This window comes from Miniopterus natalensis, chromosome 1, assembly GCF_054644295.1.
Source record: "Miniopterus natalensis isolate mMinNat1 chromosome 1, mMinNat1.hap1, whole genome shotgun sequence".
NCBI classification, from domain to species: Eukaryota; Metazoa; Chordata; class Mammalia; order Chiroptera; family Miniopteridae; genus Miniopterus; species Miniopterus natalensis.
The window spans coordinates 99,638,341-99,656,396 of record NC_142081.1 but is presented as its reverse complement, the minus strand read 5'-3'; the positions used below and the strand labels follow the sequence as shown (position 1 = coordinate 99,656,396).

General features: G+C 36.6%; 1 protein-coding gene across 1 annotated transcript in view; it reads left to right on the top strand.

The window, feature by feature from the left end:
* Positions 1-18,056, top strand: part of ARIH1 (ariadne RBR E3 ubiquitin protein ligase 1) — a 131,432-nt gene that overhangs the window by 48,725 nt on the left and 64,651 nt on the right. Inside the window, exon 2 of the mRNA XM_087824496.1 lies at positions 3,689-3,756. Within this exon, the coding sequence (XP_087680622.1) occupies positions 3,689-3,756 (68 nt within the window). The remainder of the gene's footprint in view (positions 1-3,688; positions 3,757-18,056) is intronic.

Sequence of the window (18,056 nt, the reverse complement as noted above, 5' to 3'; positions counted from 1 at the left end):
TCTGACTGTTTCCTCTGTTCAGAACAATGTTTTCTCTCTTGATTTTCAGTGGTCACTCTGCAGCAAGGAAGGGAGTTTGATGGCTGGGGCTAGCTTCAGCACATGGTGGGAAGAAACAAGAGAAAGAAAAAATGTATTCTCCCCACATTCTCCAGGAGCCTTTTGCTCTAGTCCTGTGGCAAAAAAGAGAGAGAGAGAGAGAGAATTTCTCTGACTTTTTGCTGATCTTGTCTGCTGCAGTTTCCGTTTGGCTCACCCTTGGGTCAAAACAAGAAATAAAAAAAACCAAAAATCCAGGATACTCAGCACTACTTTGTTAGTTGTTCTTTACTTCCCTCTCTGATCTGCCTGCTGTTATTTTTTAGAGTACTTTGTTAGTTGTATTTTGTTCAGAGTTTTTGGTTATAATCAGTGGAAGAGAGAGACACTAAAGTGAGCTTATTACCCTATATTATTTCATCTTTGCCAGTATCAGAAGTCAGATTGTTTTCTTTTTAAATAAATCAACATTATTGATGTATAATTTTTTGACTAAATGTATCCATTTTAAGTGTATAGTTTGAATTTTGATGAATGTGATAGTTGGTTATACAAGAGAAAACATTTAAGAAATAGAACATGCCCTGGCCAGTGTGGCTAAGTGGTTAGAGCATTGGCCTGTGCACAGAAGGGTTGCGGGTTCGATTTCCGGTCAAGGGCACGTACCTAGGTTGCAGGTTCTATCCCCAACCTGATTGGGGTGCCTGCAGGAAGCAACCAGTGTGTCCCTCTCACATCAGTGTTTCTCTCTCTCTCTTACCCTTCCCTCCCCCCCCCTTTCCCTTCCTTCCACTCTCTAAAAAAATCAGTGGAAAAAAATATCCTCAAGTGAGGATTAACAACAACAAGAAAAGTAGAACACTTTCAGTCCCTCAGAAACTCCCTTGTGCCTCTTTGCATTCTGCCGCTCTCTTCTCGTTCTGCCCTGAATTACCCTTTGGTGAAGGATGTAAAGGATATTTAGACATATGAGTAGTAGTTATATGAGATATTTAATATTCCTTTAGGTTCTACTAATGGAATAATTGAGGGAATATTACATCCAGATTGCCCTAGGCAAGAATTCACAGCTGTTCCACTTAATTGCATGGTATTGGGTAATTTTTGTAACCTTTTGAAGCCTAGCCATAGTTTTCTCATATTTAAAAATGGGAGGTAAGTATATAGACTTTGTTGAGTGCCTTGAGAATTAAACGAGATGTATAAAGTACCTTGTACAGGGCCTGGCATACAGTATATGCACAGTAAATATTATTCTCCTATCACCTTTCCTTATATGCAATGCACATAAATGACTTAAACCATCTGTACAGAAATAGTAACCCAATTATATTTCATTAGTATTGTGAAATATCCCCTGTTCCATAGCTCAGAGCTCTGACAGAATATATTTTGGCATTATCATGCCACTGTGGTTTAGACAAATTTTTTTCAGTAGCATCCTGTTGGGAAAACTTTTGAGCATGTTCCTCCAATATAGAATGTACATTATTAAACAAACAAATTTTTAAAGGATGAGCTAAAAAGAGAAAAGAAATCATGTTTTCTTCACCCTGGAGGACCACTGATGTGATTTTTTTAATCCCTTTCGTGATGGGAGAGGCCCTACCCCATACCTAATAAATAAATATATGGGGGTAAAACCTAGGAATCTATGTTTTAATAGAACTTTTCATAATAATTTTTGATCTGTAATAGGTTTGGGAACCTCTGGCTGGGCCCAGTTTTTTTCAATCCTCGCCCAAAAACATGTTCATTGATTTGAGAGAGAGAAACATCAATCGATTGCCTCCCAGACACACCCTGACGGGATCGAACCCACAACCTAGGTATGTGCCCTGACAGGGAATCAAACCCAGAACCTTTCAGTTTACATATGGGATGACACTCCAACCAACTGAGCCACACCAGCTAGGGTGGGACCAATTTTTGATGCTGGAACTCAAACAAAAAGGCACCAGCAGCATAAAGTTAGAGAGGGCATTTGCCTTCCTCCCCCATTTTTAGTTGAGACTTAATTCCTAAACATTTTCCTTCAGGCACTCTGTCTAGTGGCACAGAATATAGTGTATTGGGTGCCACAAAGTTAGTCACACGATTCTAGTGAATACTATTAGACTTCTGCCAATTGATAGGATTATTGCCCTTATTTTACATATTACTAAATCTAAATGAATATTTAGATTGTGAAACCCTGTTACCAAACTCAGTTTTGTTTTGTTTTTAATGTTGAATCACATTTCTAAGAAAAAGCTGGGTGCATGACAATGTCTAAATATTCTGTACAAATAAACACATTATAATTGAGGATCAGTTAATAGGTTTCTTTTCACATATTAAATAACTCTCGTAGATTGCTGGTGTCTATCTGTAGTGCTGTGTTAAAGGAGGATTCTTGAGGAAGTCTGGGTCCTAGAAGTAAGGAGTACTAGATGGATTATAACGTGCCTGGAGTGGTGGGTGTATGGGAGCAGCCATGGCTGCATCTTTGGCTTTTTTGGGGGTATGAATATGTGTGTATTTTCCTGTGATGGATGGTATTGTTGAGAATAATGGACAGAGATTTATTTCATGACATGATTTTCCCCCCCTTTATTTTTTTTATTTTGTATTTTTCCCCCTCACGAATATCCCCTCTATGCCCTCCTCCACCTCCACCCATCCCCTTTCAATCACCTGTTGTCTGTCTCCATGAGTACTTTCTCCTTTTTGCTCCCCCTCTCTCCTCCCCACTCTTCTCCCCTCCCTCCTGCCTCTCCTCCCCTCTCCCCTCTTGCCCCTCTCATAGCTGTCAACCTCGTCTCTACGAGTCTGTCTGTATTGTGACATGATTTTTATATAGGGTTACTTTTTAGCTAACTAATACTGTAGTCTAACTGGTGAAATTAAAGTTTTATGCACAGAGACCTTCTTTGAAATGCTATATGATGTAATAAAATTATACATTAAATACAAATAAGTAGACTCTGATACTGTAATTAGCTCCAGTATCTTTGAGCCAGTCAGACTTTTCTCATCTTTTAGCCCTCATTGCATTTTAAGTCAAAATTCTGTACCCAGACAGTAAGCTCACTAATTTTATAGGAAATGGAAAAATTTGTGACAGCATCGTGATAAGGCAGTAAAACTTTTATTTCATGGCATTAGCCTTTTCTTCTGGAAAGAAATACCAACCTAAGATTATACTCTATAAATTATTACACAGTACAGATTTTTTGGTCATTTTTCATTAAATGTCTTTGAAGGACTTTCTGGTTTAAAAATGGTTTGGAATCATTTGAACTATTTGATACATAAGGTGTTAGAAATTTTATTGATTAATAGTGTGCTGATGTGGCAGATGTTAACTCTTTAATAGCAAAAAAGTTAATTTTCACTAGTGCTTGATATAATACAGTAATTTTTCATTTAATTCCTTTTTGGCTTATTTTGAATTCTGCTTTAGAATCCTATAGAAACCTGCCTTATTGGTGTGGCTTACTATTTTTAAATAATCTTGATCTTATAATTAAAAATTTGTATTTTTTAAGGGGATAAATATCTTAGGAAAGGAAATTTGGGGTGGAGTGTTATAAATTCAACCGAAAAAGTCACTAAATGTCAATGAAGTGCTATTACCTTAAAATGACTTTTTTTCCCCCTTCTTTAGAATCCAGCAACTATCACAAGAATACTCCTTAGCCACTTCAATTGGGATAAAGAGAAGCTAATGGAAAGGTAAGGAACTATCATGTCAGCTTTGTACTTAAAAGTAACACAGAACGCCCGTTGAACAGAATTTATAAGAAGCAAGTAAGGAAGTTGATTTATATGCCAGTATGTGAACAAACCAGTGTGCAAGTAGTATCTGCTTTAATCTCTTATATTCCTCATCCATAAATTTTGCAGTAATTCAGTATTAAGGGAAATCAGGTTTAATGTTTATTTTATTTTGGAGGTGAAGTGGGGGGCTCTGCTTTAGTATCTTCTATATATATATCCTTTTGAGTACTGAGAACTAAAAGTAGGTTTTCAAAAACACTTGATACGTTCTTGGAATACAAGAATAAAATCTTAAAACTATTTAAAATTTCTTGCCCATAAACCTTTAATTCTCTGTTAGGTATGTTAATGACATTTATTCAGTAAAACAAAATAAAGAAGTTGCTCATGTTATCCTGGCCACCAAAATAGCCATTTGAACTAATTTTCTAGTTTTGATGCAAGATTATATTCCATTGGAGACTTTAAAAATATTTTCTCTCAGATAGTGTTTCTAGTTTTAAAAGGGAAGAAATCACTGGGACTGGAGAACAACAGTACTGATGCCATTCTTAATTTTTTTCTCTTCCTTAGATTGGAAATTCAGAACATTTGTTAAGGTGGAGTAGGGTTAATAGCCTCTATTCTCTCAGCCTTATTCTTTCAGTCTAAAATTAACAATCCTAATTTTAGTAAAAAGTTACAACTAGTTATTGGGAACTAAGAACTCAAATATGGTGAAAAATAAAAAATATTTCCCGTTTGATTTGAAAACTGAAAGCATTTTGTAAAACACATTAGGTAATATTAAGAATATCACCCAATTTCTTACACAACTACAATTTATAGTGACCATCATAACTATCAATTATTGAGCCCTCTTTGCCAGTCATTATTTCATTTTATCATCTTGATAGCTTTATGGGGCTAAGAAACTATTATACCCACTTAATTCATTTGGAAACTAAGACTTAGATTTAATAATATATTAAATCTCAGTTTTGTAACACAAGGAGTTAACATTCAAACTCAGGTTTTTTGGACTCCTAAACTTATGTTCTTAAACATGTGCTGTACACCTTTCCCATGATTCATAAAGAATAAAATGTTCCTTGACTAGTTTAGTTTTGTTTTTGTTTTTGTTCCCCCATGGATCTCACCATCTTATTTGAAGTCAGAGATAGTTTTTAAATTGGTCACATTTATTTTCAGGCTTATTTTATGGCACCCCTATTAGGAAAGGGGGTTTTCTTATTTATATCTGATACTCTTCTAGTGAACTAGACTTATTTACAGTTTGTTTCTTAGTAATGCTTTTCTTCAAACACATTTCAAATAAATTTTATGCTTAAGTGCGATAAGTATGAATAAAAAGTAGGCGGCTTTGCCCTAGCTGGTGTGGCTCAGCGATACAGCATTGGACCTCAGACCAAAGGATCTCGGGTTTGATTTCCTGTCAAGCCCATGTACCTGGGTTGCAGGTTCATTCCGTTGCCCCAGTTGGGTTTCGGTGCAGGAGGTAACCAATTGATGTCTCTCTCACATCGATGTTTCTCCCTCCCTCATCTCCCTCCCTCATCTCCCTCCCTCCCTCCCTCCCTCATCTCCTCTCCCCCTCCCTCCCTTCCACTTTCTAATAATCAATGGAAAAAATATCCTCGGGTGAGGATTAACAAAAAAAAAAAAAAGTAGGTGGCTTTTGGGAAACTTCTGATTGTGTGAACTTTTCAGTTTCTCCTTTGTTAATTTCAATTTTGGTTTTTTATATTCTGAAGATATGTTATTGGATACCTATTAATTTTTAAGTAGTGTTTTAAAATATGTACTGTTTTTGTCTCATTTAATGAGTTTCACATTGTATCCTATATTGTCTAATATTATCACTACCATATTTTATTTTATGATTACTGATGTTCTTAGGTTAAACTACTGCCTGTGTAAGTTGTGCTTTACATTTACTTTGTCTTGTCTTTGGTTATTCTGTTGCTGTCATCAAGTTTTCCTCTCCCCGCCTCCTCACCCCTGAATAATTTTTAAGTTATATATTTTATTTTTAGTAGCCATCCTTAGAATTTGTGTATGGATACTTAAAACTGTTAAGTTTGGCCCTGGCTGGTCTTGCTCAGTGGTTAGAGCGTTGGTCTGAGCACCAAAGGGTTCAATCCGCAGCCCAGGTCCTGGCATGGGCTGGAGGCAACCAATACATGTATCTTTCCCTCCTTTTCCTCCCCTCCCCCGCTCCCCCTTCCCTCCCTCCCTCCCTCTCTGCCTCTCTGCCTAAAAATCAATGGGAAAAAAATCCTCTGGTGAGGACTAACAAAAAAAATCCCACAAAACTATAAGTTTATAATATTTATAGTATTTATATCCATGCCTTGCACAAGATAAAAATTATAGCATACTTTTTTTCTCTATCCTTTCCTTTTCTCCTCTCAGCTTGATAAACTAATATTTGAAATTTTCATTTGATATTAAGTATTTTTACTTGTGTTTAACTTCTTTTTCTAATTTGTTTATTGCATTCTGTTTTCTCCAAATTTATCTTTTATACTCTAGAATAGATCCTTTAGTCATTAAGTCAAATTTCACACGTGATAATCATTCATGTGCTCTAAAGAAAAATCCTTAATGTTTTGAGATTTAGGGGTGAATTTTGAAAACATACCCTTTGGACCCTTTAACTCTTCAGACTCATATTTTTGGTTTGGGGAAAATCTTAGCTGTTCTTGCTTCAGTATTACCTTCTCTCCATTCTCTTAATGCTTTCAGGAATTCCTTTTCAAACGTTGAAACTTCTGGATCTCTTTTCCAAGTCTCCTACATTTTTTTTTTCTTTTTTCTAATTTATTGTGGCAAAATTGATTAATATATAGGTTTCAGGTGTATATTTCTATAATACATGATCTGTATATTACAGTGTGTGCCCACCACCCAAAGTCAGATCATCTTCTGTCACCATATATTTGGCCCCCTTTACCCTTCACTATGCCCCCACCCCTTTCCCTCTGGTAACCACCATACTGTTGTCTATGTCTGAGTTTCAGTTTTATATTCCACATATGAGTGAAATCATATGGTTCTTGGCTTTTTCTGACTGACTTATTTTGCTTAGCTTAATATTCTCAAGGCCCATTCACGTTGTCCCAAATGGCAGTATTGCATCTTTTCTTAATGGCTGAGTAGTATTCCATTGTGTGTGTATATATATCTCATCTTCTTTATCCTATCATCTGTTGAAGAATACTCAGTTGTTTCCATGTCTTAGCCACCGAGAATAATGCTGCAATGAACGTAACAGTGCATATATCTTTGTGAATAAATGTTTTCGAGCTTTTTCAGGTTGGTACCCAGCAGAGGGATTCTGGGTCATATGGTAGCTCTATTAATATTTTGAGGAACTGCCACACTGTTTTCCATAGTGGCTGTGCCAGTGTACATTCCCACCAGCAGTGAATGCGGGTTCCCTTTTCTCCACAACCTCTTCAACACTTGTTATTATCTGTCTTGTTGATAATAGCCATTCTCACAGATGTGAGGTAGTGTCTCATTGTAGTTTTGATTTGTATTTCCCTAATAGCTTGTGAAGTTGAACATCTTTTCATACATCTGTTGGCCATTTGTATGTCGTCTTGGGAGAAATGTCTGTTCAGGTCCTCTTCGCATTTTTAATTCGATTGGTGTTGAGTTGTATAAATTCTTTATATTTTTTGTATATTAACCCCTTGTCAGAGCTGTTGTTTGCAAATACCATGTCCCATTTGGTTAGTTGCCTTTTTGTTTTGTTGTCAGTTTCTTTTGCTGTGCATCTTTTTTTTTTTAATATAATTTTATTGATTTTGGAGGGAGAGGGAGAGAGAGAGAAAAACATCAATGAATGATGAGAGTCATTGATTGGCTGCCTCCTGCATTCCCCCTGCTGGGGATCGAGCCCACCACCCAGGCGTGTGTCCTGACAGGGAATTGAACCTTGATCTCCTGGATCATAGGTCCATGCTCAACTGTTGAGTCACACTGGCCAGGCTGCTGTGCATCTTTTTAGTTTGCTATGGGCCCATTCATTTATTTTTGCCTTAAGTTTGGACAGGTTTAATACAATGTGCCTTAGGAAAGGCCATTTTGGAATGTGGTAATTAGATGTGCTCTTTGCTTCTTGGGTTTGAGGATCTAGCTCTTTCCATAGGTTTTGGAAGTTCTCCTGAAGTATTTGTTTGAACATGCTCTCTGTTTTCTTCTCCCTCTCTTCTTCTGGTATGCCTATTATGCTTATATTGCTTCTTTTTTGTGTGTTAATCCTCACCCAAGGATATTTTTTCCATTGATTTTTAGAGAATGGAAGGAAGGGAGGGATGGACGGAGGAGAGGGAGAGAGAGAAACATTGATGTGAGAGTGACATATTGATTGGTTGCCTCCCGCACGTGCCCCAACCCAGGCCAGGGATTGAACCTTCAACCCAGGTACATGTCCTAGACCAGGAATTGAACCTGCGACCCTTTGGTGTGTAGGCCAATGCCCTAAGCACTGAGTCACACCAACTTGGGCCTTATATTGCTCTTCCTGATGGCGTCAGATAGTTCTTGTGGGCCTTATATTGCTGTTTCTGATGGTGTCAGATAGTTCTTGTAGAGTTCTATATATTTTTTATGCTCAAGTCTCTTCTTCCCTCTGCATCATTTCTAGATTTCTATTTTTGATACCACTACTTTCCAGTTCATTCTTGATCTCTTTTATTGAGTTCCTCATCTCCAGAATTTTTATTTGATTCTTTTTTAAAGTTTTAGTCTCTTTGGTAAAGTACTCGTTTTGTTTTCATTGATTTGTTTTCTGAGTTCATTAAACTTCCTGTCTGTTTTCTTGCATCTCTCTGAGTTTTTTAAGAACTGCAACATTTCTTGGGTTTGCAGGTAATGTGCTCTGCAACCCGACTCAGAGAGTGAGGGGAGGCAAGCTATTGGAGCTTAAGGGAAGGCAGCCAGGTTCTATGGCTTTGTTTCTTTGTCTACAATGTCGATTTCCAGACAGCCATGGCTACACCTCTGTTCAAATCACATATTTGCATGTCTTTAAGTTTATTTTCTGTAGATTTTTCATTTTCTTTCTGAGCTGCCTCATTAGCTTTGTTATTCATGGTATTCCATGGATTCCTTCTCTGTCTGGGCATCTGTGTGTGAGTGACATTTCTCTAGTAGATTGATAAGAATTCTTTCTATTATTTTCCAGTAGGTGGTGCCACATCACAAGTTTTGTGGGTTTTTTTAGTTCTCTTGCACTTCTCTGGCTTTTCAGCTCTCTGTGGGGTGTTGGAAAATGACCTGTGTTCCCTGCGAAGGTGGGTGGGTGCTTTTGTCCCAGGAGACCAACCCTGCAGGGGAAACAGTGGGTGTTGGGGCTCCAAATCCATGAAATCCCAGTGTTGTCTCCCGCAGGCAGTGCAGCAGCCTTGATGTGTTGGAGTGGAGTGAGCTGGGGGAACTCAGCTGCCTCCTTTGTTGCTTTGCCCTCCCAGCAGTGGCGACCTCGGACCTCACAACATCTGCCCTCCTTCTCCACCCAACCCTGAGATTAGTTGCAGACTTCACCTGTTGCTCCTGGAAAAAGTGTTTCTATAGTACCGGTTCTTGGGTTTGCAGGTAATGTGCTCTGCAACCCGACTGGAAGGGTGAGGGGAAGCAGGCTCTGGGAGGTTAAGGGAAGGCAGCCAGGATCCGTGGCTTTGTTTCTTTGTCTACAGTGTCAATTGCCAGACAACCATGACCACACCTTTGTGTTTCGTCCCTGCCCAGATCACTGGTCTCAGCTGCAACTCTTACTGCCCATTTTGGCAGAATGCTGACTAAATCTTTTTATGCCTCCTGGCTGAAGGGAGTGCCATTCACAGCCTGATTCCTCTTCTTTCCTGGCTGCAGGGCTGCCTCTGTGGTGCCTTTGAGTTCTTCTCCCTTTTCGCTCCCACTTGCCCAATTTAGATATTTCAGTGCCCAGATTGCTCAGATGTGTTTGTGAGTTGAGCAGGGAATCCTTTGTTGAATTATAGCTTTCAAATTGTTGAAACTTCAAAGAACAGACAAAGGGGATCTCTCATGCTGCCAATCCTCTGACTTCACTCTTCCTAATTCTTTTCAAAATTCTTCTTTTGTACTTATCATCTTTGTCTTTCTGCTCTGGTCTGTGAAAGTTCCTCAGGCTTGCCTTTAATTCACTAAGTTTTTAAAAACGCATCAGAAATTTTATTCTGATACGAATATACCATTTTACAGAGAAATGTTTAAACTGCTGAATTATTTTTATTATTATTACTAACTTGCTAGTCTTTCTGCATCCATTTTCCTAGTTAGCCATTTTCAATTTTTTTAACAGTATCCAACTTTATTCATTTTAATAACTTTATTATTGTTTTGAGGGTGCTAGCTCTCTTCTCTCTCTCGGCGTTTAACTATTCTTACACTATTCTCTTTTAGACTGTTTATCAGTAAATAAACAGAGTTTAAAGTATGCATTGGTATTTGGTACCCTTCAGAGTATATTATTTTCAAATTGGTCACATAAATTTCAAGTTAAGTTGATACGCATTTATTTTCATACTTCCAAATAATTCTTATAAACCAAAAATGAAATTAATAAAGTAATTAGTACTAAATAATGAGAGTACATACAATAGGAATGTGGCTGGAGAGGTACAGGGAAATTTACAGTCTTTGTATCTTTATCAGAAAAAGAAAAAGGTAGGGAACTAAACCTTTGAAAGGAGGTTAGAAAAATACAAAATAAACCTAAAGAGAGTAGGATAGGTATTTATGATAAAGCAACATTAATGCAATTGAGAACAAAATTAAATAAAACAAAAGGAATTAACACAGGAATGAGAAGCTAAATTACAGACTGGGAGAAAATATTTGCACAAGACATCTGATAAATAGAAACAGAACTTTTAAAACCCAATAATAGGGAAAAAATACAGTTTTTAAAATGGGCGAAAATCTGAATAGATATCTCACCAAAGAAGAAATTCAGATGTCAGATAAGCATATGAAGAGTTACTCAACATCATTTTATTTGGGTATTACTAATTAAAATGAGATACCACTATATACCTGTAAGAATGACCAAAGTTCAAAACATTGACACCACCAAATACTGATGAGGATTTGGTACAATAGGAACTATCATTCATTACTGGTAGGGAATGCAAAATTGTACAGCCATTTTGCTTCCAGTTTGACAGTTGCTTCATAAACTAAAAAACCTTTTACCATACAATCCAGCAGTCAGCTTTCTTGGTTTTTATCCAGATGAGTTAAAAACTTCCATCCACACAAAAACCTGTACACAGATTGTCATAGCAACTTTGTTTATAATTGCCAAAACTTAGAAGCAATCAGGATATCCTTCAATAGATGAATGGATGAATAAGTTTGGTACATCCAGACAATGGAATATATTATTCAGTGCTAAGAAGAAATGACTTATCAAGCCATCAAAAGACATGGAGGAAACTTAAATGTATATTACTAAATGAAAAAAAGCCAATCTGAAAAGGCCGCATATTATATAATCTCAACTGTGTGCCATTCTGGAAAAGTCAAAACTATGGAGACAATAAAAAAAAATCAGTGGTGCCCTGGCCAGTTGATTCAGTTGGTTGGAGGATTATCCTGTACACCAAAAGTTTCCTGGTTCTATTTCCAATTAAGGCACTATGGGAGGCAACCGATCGATGTTTCTCTCTTGCTACCCCCTTCCTCCTCTCTAAAATCAATAAACATATCCTCAGGTGAGGAGACGTGTGTGTGTGTTACCAGGGATTCCAGGTGGTGGTGAAGATGAATATGCGGAACCAAAAGAATTTTTAGAGCAGTGAAACTATTCTGTATAAAATTGTTAATGGTGGAAAAAAATGTCAGTGTACATTTGTCTAAAGCCATGCAATGTACAGTACCAAAAGTGAACCCTGATGTAAATGATAGTCTTTGGGTGATAATGATGTGTCAACATAGGTTCATTGATTGTACCACTCTCTTGGGAGATGTGGGTAGTGGAAGAGGTTGTGTGCATGTGGGAGTCGGGGGTATATGGGAATTCTCTGCTCTCTGCTGTTTTGCTGTTAACTTAAAACTTTTTTAAAAAGTTAAGTCTTTTGAAAAAGGGGGGAAATAAACTTCGCAAATGTAATGGGAGTATAGAGGGAAAAGGTACAAATAAACAAAGCATATTGTTGGGAATAATGCATAACTATAGATAGGAAAAATATTTCAAAATTACAAATGAATACTGTGTGTCACTTTTACCAATACACTTGAAAGCTGAGAAATGTAAATTATCTAAACTGCCCCCACCCCCAAGATGAAGTAGAAAAATAATCATGGAAAAATGTAATAAATACACCAAAAGATATATACCTCTCCTTCCCCAAAAAGCACTAGATGATTTTTAAGGACAAGTTCTTTCTAATAAACCTTCAAGGGGACTTCCAGTCCTATTGAAAGTTATTTCAAACTAGAAAAAGGTAAGGCATTATTAATTCATGCTAGCCAAATTAAAATAACCCTGGTTACAGAATCTGACAAAAAATGACAAAGAAAAGCATAAGAAAACCATTTTCATAATGAACATAGCTGTTGAATTCATAAATAAAACATTAATTAATTGAATCGAATGAATTTATGGCCTAACAGGATTTCTCCTAGGAATGGAAAAACAGGTCACCAGCGGGGGAAAAATTCATCTCGATTATTTACTACTTTACCAGGTTAATGAAGAGAAACCAAAAGGTAATTATAATAAATGCCAATAATGCATTTAATAATATTTTACATTTATCCATGATTTAGAAAAAAAACAATTTTTAGGTAATTTCTCAGCTGAATAAGGGGTGTCAATAATCTACAGCAAAATTATACTTAATGTTGAAACATTAGAAGCATGCCCATTAAAATCAAAAGTAGTATAATGATTAGAAAGGAGGGAAAGTTTTATATAGACAGTATAATCATCTACCTAGGGAACGCAAGAGAATCAACTGATAGACTATTAAAGTGAGAACTTTTAAACAGTACCAACATCCTGGAAGCTCCTGGTCCGTGAGGGCAATAGAGGTGTAAAGAAATTCCTCTTATTTGCTCCCAAACAGTTTAAACAAATTTCTCTTGACCCTAAATATGAGTGATTTGTTATATTTTAAGAGTTTTGGTGAAGGTAGGGTGGAGGAGGGGCTGGCTGGTGGAGAAAGGACTGTTTGTATTTTTTGGTCCCTTTTATCTGACCGTTGCCGCTTTCATTCTTACCCAGCCTTCTGCCTTTTTACTTTAGATTAATTTCTCTTCTGTTTTGCAAATTAAATAGAATTTCCTCTACCTACTAGATTATTCTCATGCTCCTTCAGATGAAGCAATCAGAGAATCAGAACTGCAGCAATTACTGTATCTGGCCTTCTACTTTTTAATGCCAACCTTTCCATCTGGGCTTTGATCCTATCACAGTTTTTGTGGGATACTGTTTCTGTTATTTCATCTGTTCTATCTTGAACCTTTTTCCTTTCCTATCAATCAGAATTTTTAGTTGTAAACTAATTTTATTGGGTTAAGTGAAAGTTACATTAAAAATTAAGAATCAGCCATGTAGGCTGTGCAGCCAGAAAAATGCCAAAATCACAAGTGTGAAACTATTTCAATGGAAGCGCTGCTGCTGCTGCTGCTGCTGCTATTGGGCATAGGCATCACAGTATCATGAATATTGGGCACGTGACACTATGACTAATACTTCTGCTACTGCAGCCTCTGAAAACTGGATACCTCCTTACCCCTTTGGTGTAGAGTGAACTCCTCACTGAACCTTCTTCAAGTACTATGCTTTTTCATAAACTATAGGTTACCCTGTTCCTGCTAGGCATGAATCCTCCCAGCAGGAGACACTGGGAAAGTGAGTTGTCCCTTCTTCCCTTTCTTTTTTATGACAAGAATTAAAAATCCCTCTCTCTTTGCCTTTCTGGCATCTTATCTTTATTTCTGTTCTCATAATTACACTTTAGTAGTATAAAACTTTTAAGGTGGTCACAAAATTAATTTTTGTGTCATCTAACCTTTAGGAATGTTTCCTTTGTCTGACAGAGAGTTTCTGTGGTTTTCAATGTAGGGAGCACCTTTGAAATTGTACCGTCATGTAAGTTCCTTTTCCCTAATTGTCTTTCAAAACCCAATTTAAACTTTACTTCTAAGATGGCTTTTATTATTTCTCAAGAAAGTTAATCACTCTCTCCTTTGCATTTTAATATGTATTTGATTTACTATTTCACCACTTATATTAGATTTCTTTATGCAGGAACTATTGTACTCATTTTTCTTCCTAGAACATAATATAACTGATACATAGTCAGTGTTCAGTAAATATTTTCATTAAGTTCAGCCATTTTTAGATTTTCATTTCTATAATAGACCTCTCATTGAAATTATGACATGGATGTAAATTAGATTTTGGTTTGGCAGGAGTTAGAGACAAATCCCCCAAAATTGAGCTCTTCAAGTTGGTAACAAGTAAAAATTCAGTATCTTCTCTTTTGCAATTCAGATTTCTTTCCTTATGGGCCTATTTTAATAAAAATTTTAAGACTCATTTTAGTTGATAATATATAAGGTGACTGTTAATGACTTAACTGACATGTTTGAGGTGGGAGGGAATACAGGTAGTCATTGACTTACTAATTTTAATAGACAGGTGTAATCAAAGAATCTTAAAGACTGATTTCAAGCTTTCCAAGACTTTGTTGCAAATAGGTTTTCATTTTTCATTCTGAAGCATTAATACCCATTTAGTGAATAGGTACTAGAGTTAGCACTTATATGTTGTTATGACAATATGTATGGAGCTTTTCTTTGCCACATTAGTAATAATATATTGTTTTACGTATTAACTTCTAAGATGTGAAAGTAAATTTGATTGACAGAAGCCTGGCCTTTGTGATGGCACTCATCACTGTTCTTCTACAGTGTAGTGTGTGTTTTTTCCTGTTTAAACAGTTTAGGAATTATTGGAGAGCAGTGTATGGAAAGTGGCAAATGTATTGTCTTATTATACTGTAGTGGTTAAGAACTTGGGATCTCTGCTCCACTACCTACTAGCCTGTTTGAATCATGGAGTAATATGCTCCCTTAGTTACCTCATGTGAAGTTATTTTTATTTTATCCATTCTGTTGTCTCTAGTCTCCCTGCTATTTCAGTACTTCATAAATTTCAAGAATGTATTTCAATATTAGCTATGTGTACGACACTGAGCAGAGGTTTGGTGATGAAGACGTAGGTACACACAACAATGTATCATATACAGTTTCTACTCCCAACATACTTAAAGATAAAGCTTCATGAGAATATATTAAAGGTTATTTCTGGCTTAGGTGAGAAAGGATTTATTGATAAGATGGCATTTGATTGGACTTAAAAGGGCAGGGGGATGTGGAAACTAGTCATTTCAGGTTCAGAAAACAAATGATGTGGGAAGTTTAAGGAGCATATGTTGAACCGGAAATGAGACTTAAAGAGGCAGGAATACATGAAGAATAAAGGGGAAATGATTGGACATGTTTAATAGGAAGCACATTATGGAAGACCTTGAATTCTAAGCAAATTAATTTGGACATTTTTCTTGTTAAGTGGAAAGCCCTTGAAGGTTGCTTTAAGGAGAAATGCGAGGTAAGAGCATTATTGTGGTGGGGGAGGACATGGATTAGTAACAGTATGAGCTGATTGGAGGCAGGAAGACCAATTGGAAAACTATCTTAATAATCCAGGCTTAAAAAAAAAAATGTTAGCGTGGCTTAGGATGATAACTAACTAAAAACAGAGTATAGGTGAGAGAGATGTGAAGGTAGAGATTTAACGAAGACACAAAATATAGGAAACTCTGGGAAACTTTTAATAATTTGGATCATTCTGTGCACTAAATAGATAAGACTATTGAAACATCTTTTTAAAAATCAAGACATCAAAGAATTAGTAAACTAGGAATTAGAAGATTAAGGCCTAAGAGAATCTGGAAATCTAAGATAATGAGCCAAGCATTCCACTCTGCTTTGCCCTGGAAGTATATGCTGATCCAGAAGAGACTAAGATATGACCTTTTTGTTGGCCTTTTGGTTAGTATGAAGAAAAGTTGGAGTCTAGGCCCACAAAGAGTGAGGATTAGGTAAACCAGTCTAAAGACTGAAGATAGGCCCTCACCAAGTGTTGCTCAGTGGTAGAGCGTCAGCCTGAGCACCAAAGGGTTACAGGTTCAATTTCCGGTCAAGGGCACCTACCTAGGTTGCAGGTTGGATCCCCAGCCCTGGTTGGGGCTTATGCTGGAGGCAACCAATTGATGTGTCTCTCTTCCTCCCTCTCCCCTTCCCCATTTCCTTTCTTCCACTCTCTCTAAAAATTAATGGAAAAATATTCTTGGGTGAGGATTAACCAAAATCCCCAAGACTGAAGATAGCATTCATGTCATCTGAATGGCCCAGAAAACTCAAGCCTTGAACTTGAATTAAGATAATGATCCCACACTTTAATGTGCTCAGGCACTTGACAGAAGCAAATGCGTATCTTTTCTAGGGAAAGACCATTAAGGCTTCAAACTAGTTTGTCAAATTAGTTTTCTAATTAAAACATACCAACTTGGGAGTCCAGATATTTGAATTATCAGGCCTTGTCTAAAATGGGTATGCTGTTAGCAGGAAACTACAAAATATGAGCTGTCATACAGATTTGGGGGGTGAGGGGGGCAATTTCTATTACAAAACAAAATAAGCAAAACCAACTTAGTGAATTAGTTTTGGACACCTAAAGAGAGGTTTAGTGTATTAGAAGAGCAAAACACCATCCACAATTAAGTGTATGTACTAAAAGATGAAAAATACACAGGGGAAGTTAAGAAATATACAGGACTCAATGAGATTTCATTGAGTCTTAGGAAGAGAGGAGGTAACAGGCAGAGGCAATATTTGAAGAATATAATAGCTGATAGTTTTCCAGATTGGTAAAAGATGAAAGTGCCACAGATTCAAGAAGCCAAACAGTTCCCATGCATTACAGTAAACCCTCGATTTTGTGGACCTCTATTTAACAAACTTAATTTCTGGGCCATATGTCATATATGAAAATTAACACCCTGTTAATTTTAAAATGCTTTTAACCAAGACTTGTTTATAATTAAATTAATAGGCTTTTTTTTGTTGTTACTAATTCGCTGTTATTTTTTAACAAATTTTAATGAATAGATCTCATATTGGAAAAAGCACTGTAGTAATTTGGCCAACATACATATTACATATCTATAACTGTAGTCTACATATTTAAACCCAAGAGTCACCTCTCATAAACAATGTTTGGCAGCCCTGGCCAGTGTGGCTCAGTTAGTTGAGTGTCATCCAGTGCACCAAAAGGTTTCTGGTTCAATTCCGGGTCGCGGCACATGCCAGGATTACAGGCTCATCCCAGGTGGGGGGTTGTGCAGAAGGCAGCCGATCAATGTTTCTCTCTCACATAGATGTTTCTCCCCCTCTCTCCCTCTCCTTTCCTCTCTCTCTCTAAAATTCAGTAAAAACATTTAAAAAAGCACAATGCTGGTTGAATGATTAGAATGATTAGTTTGTGATCACATTATTCCTGGTAATTGGTTCTGTTGTTGTGGCGTGATTTCGACAGCAGTTTTAACATGTGTGGGCCAATGTTCCAGTGTGTGCTGAGCAACGCCCCAGCCATCTGGATTTGTTTACTTACGGTGATTGGTGAGTGCATGCATGTACTAGACCTATTCAGTATAAATTTAAAGTTACTGTAATACATAGAGAAAACTTTTCTCTAAATTAAACTTTTCATACATAATTTTAATTACACAAAAGTGTCTGCACAAGTAAAAATAGGTAAACTAAACTGTCAATTTTTAAAATATAAACATTTAGGAAACCTACTTTATTATATAATGGACTTTGAGCTTTAACGGACACCCCTTACTTCAAATTGGTCCGTTATATCTGTTTTTTACTATATAATAAATACGATTTCATTAATCCTACACTGTGCTTTTCACATTTTGACATGTCTGAAATCTGAATGTATCTTTCAATTAATGACACCTCACAGTCCAACAAGATTGAAATTTTGACTAATGTAGAAATTTTTCCATTTCACTTTCTGGTAAGATCATGAAGTTTCAGTACCAACACATTTAAGATCTTATGAAATATGGTAGAAAGAAACGCTCGTTTTATATCATAGTAAAATTGCACAAATAAAGATACAAAGAAAAGTGTAT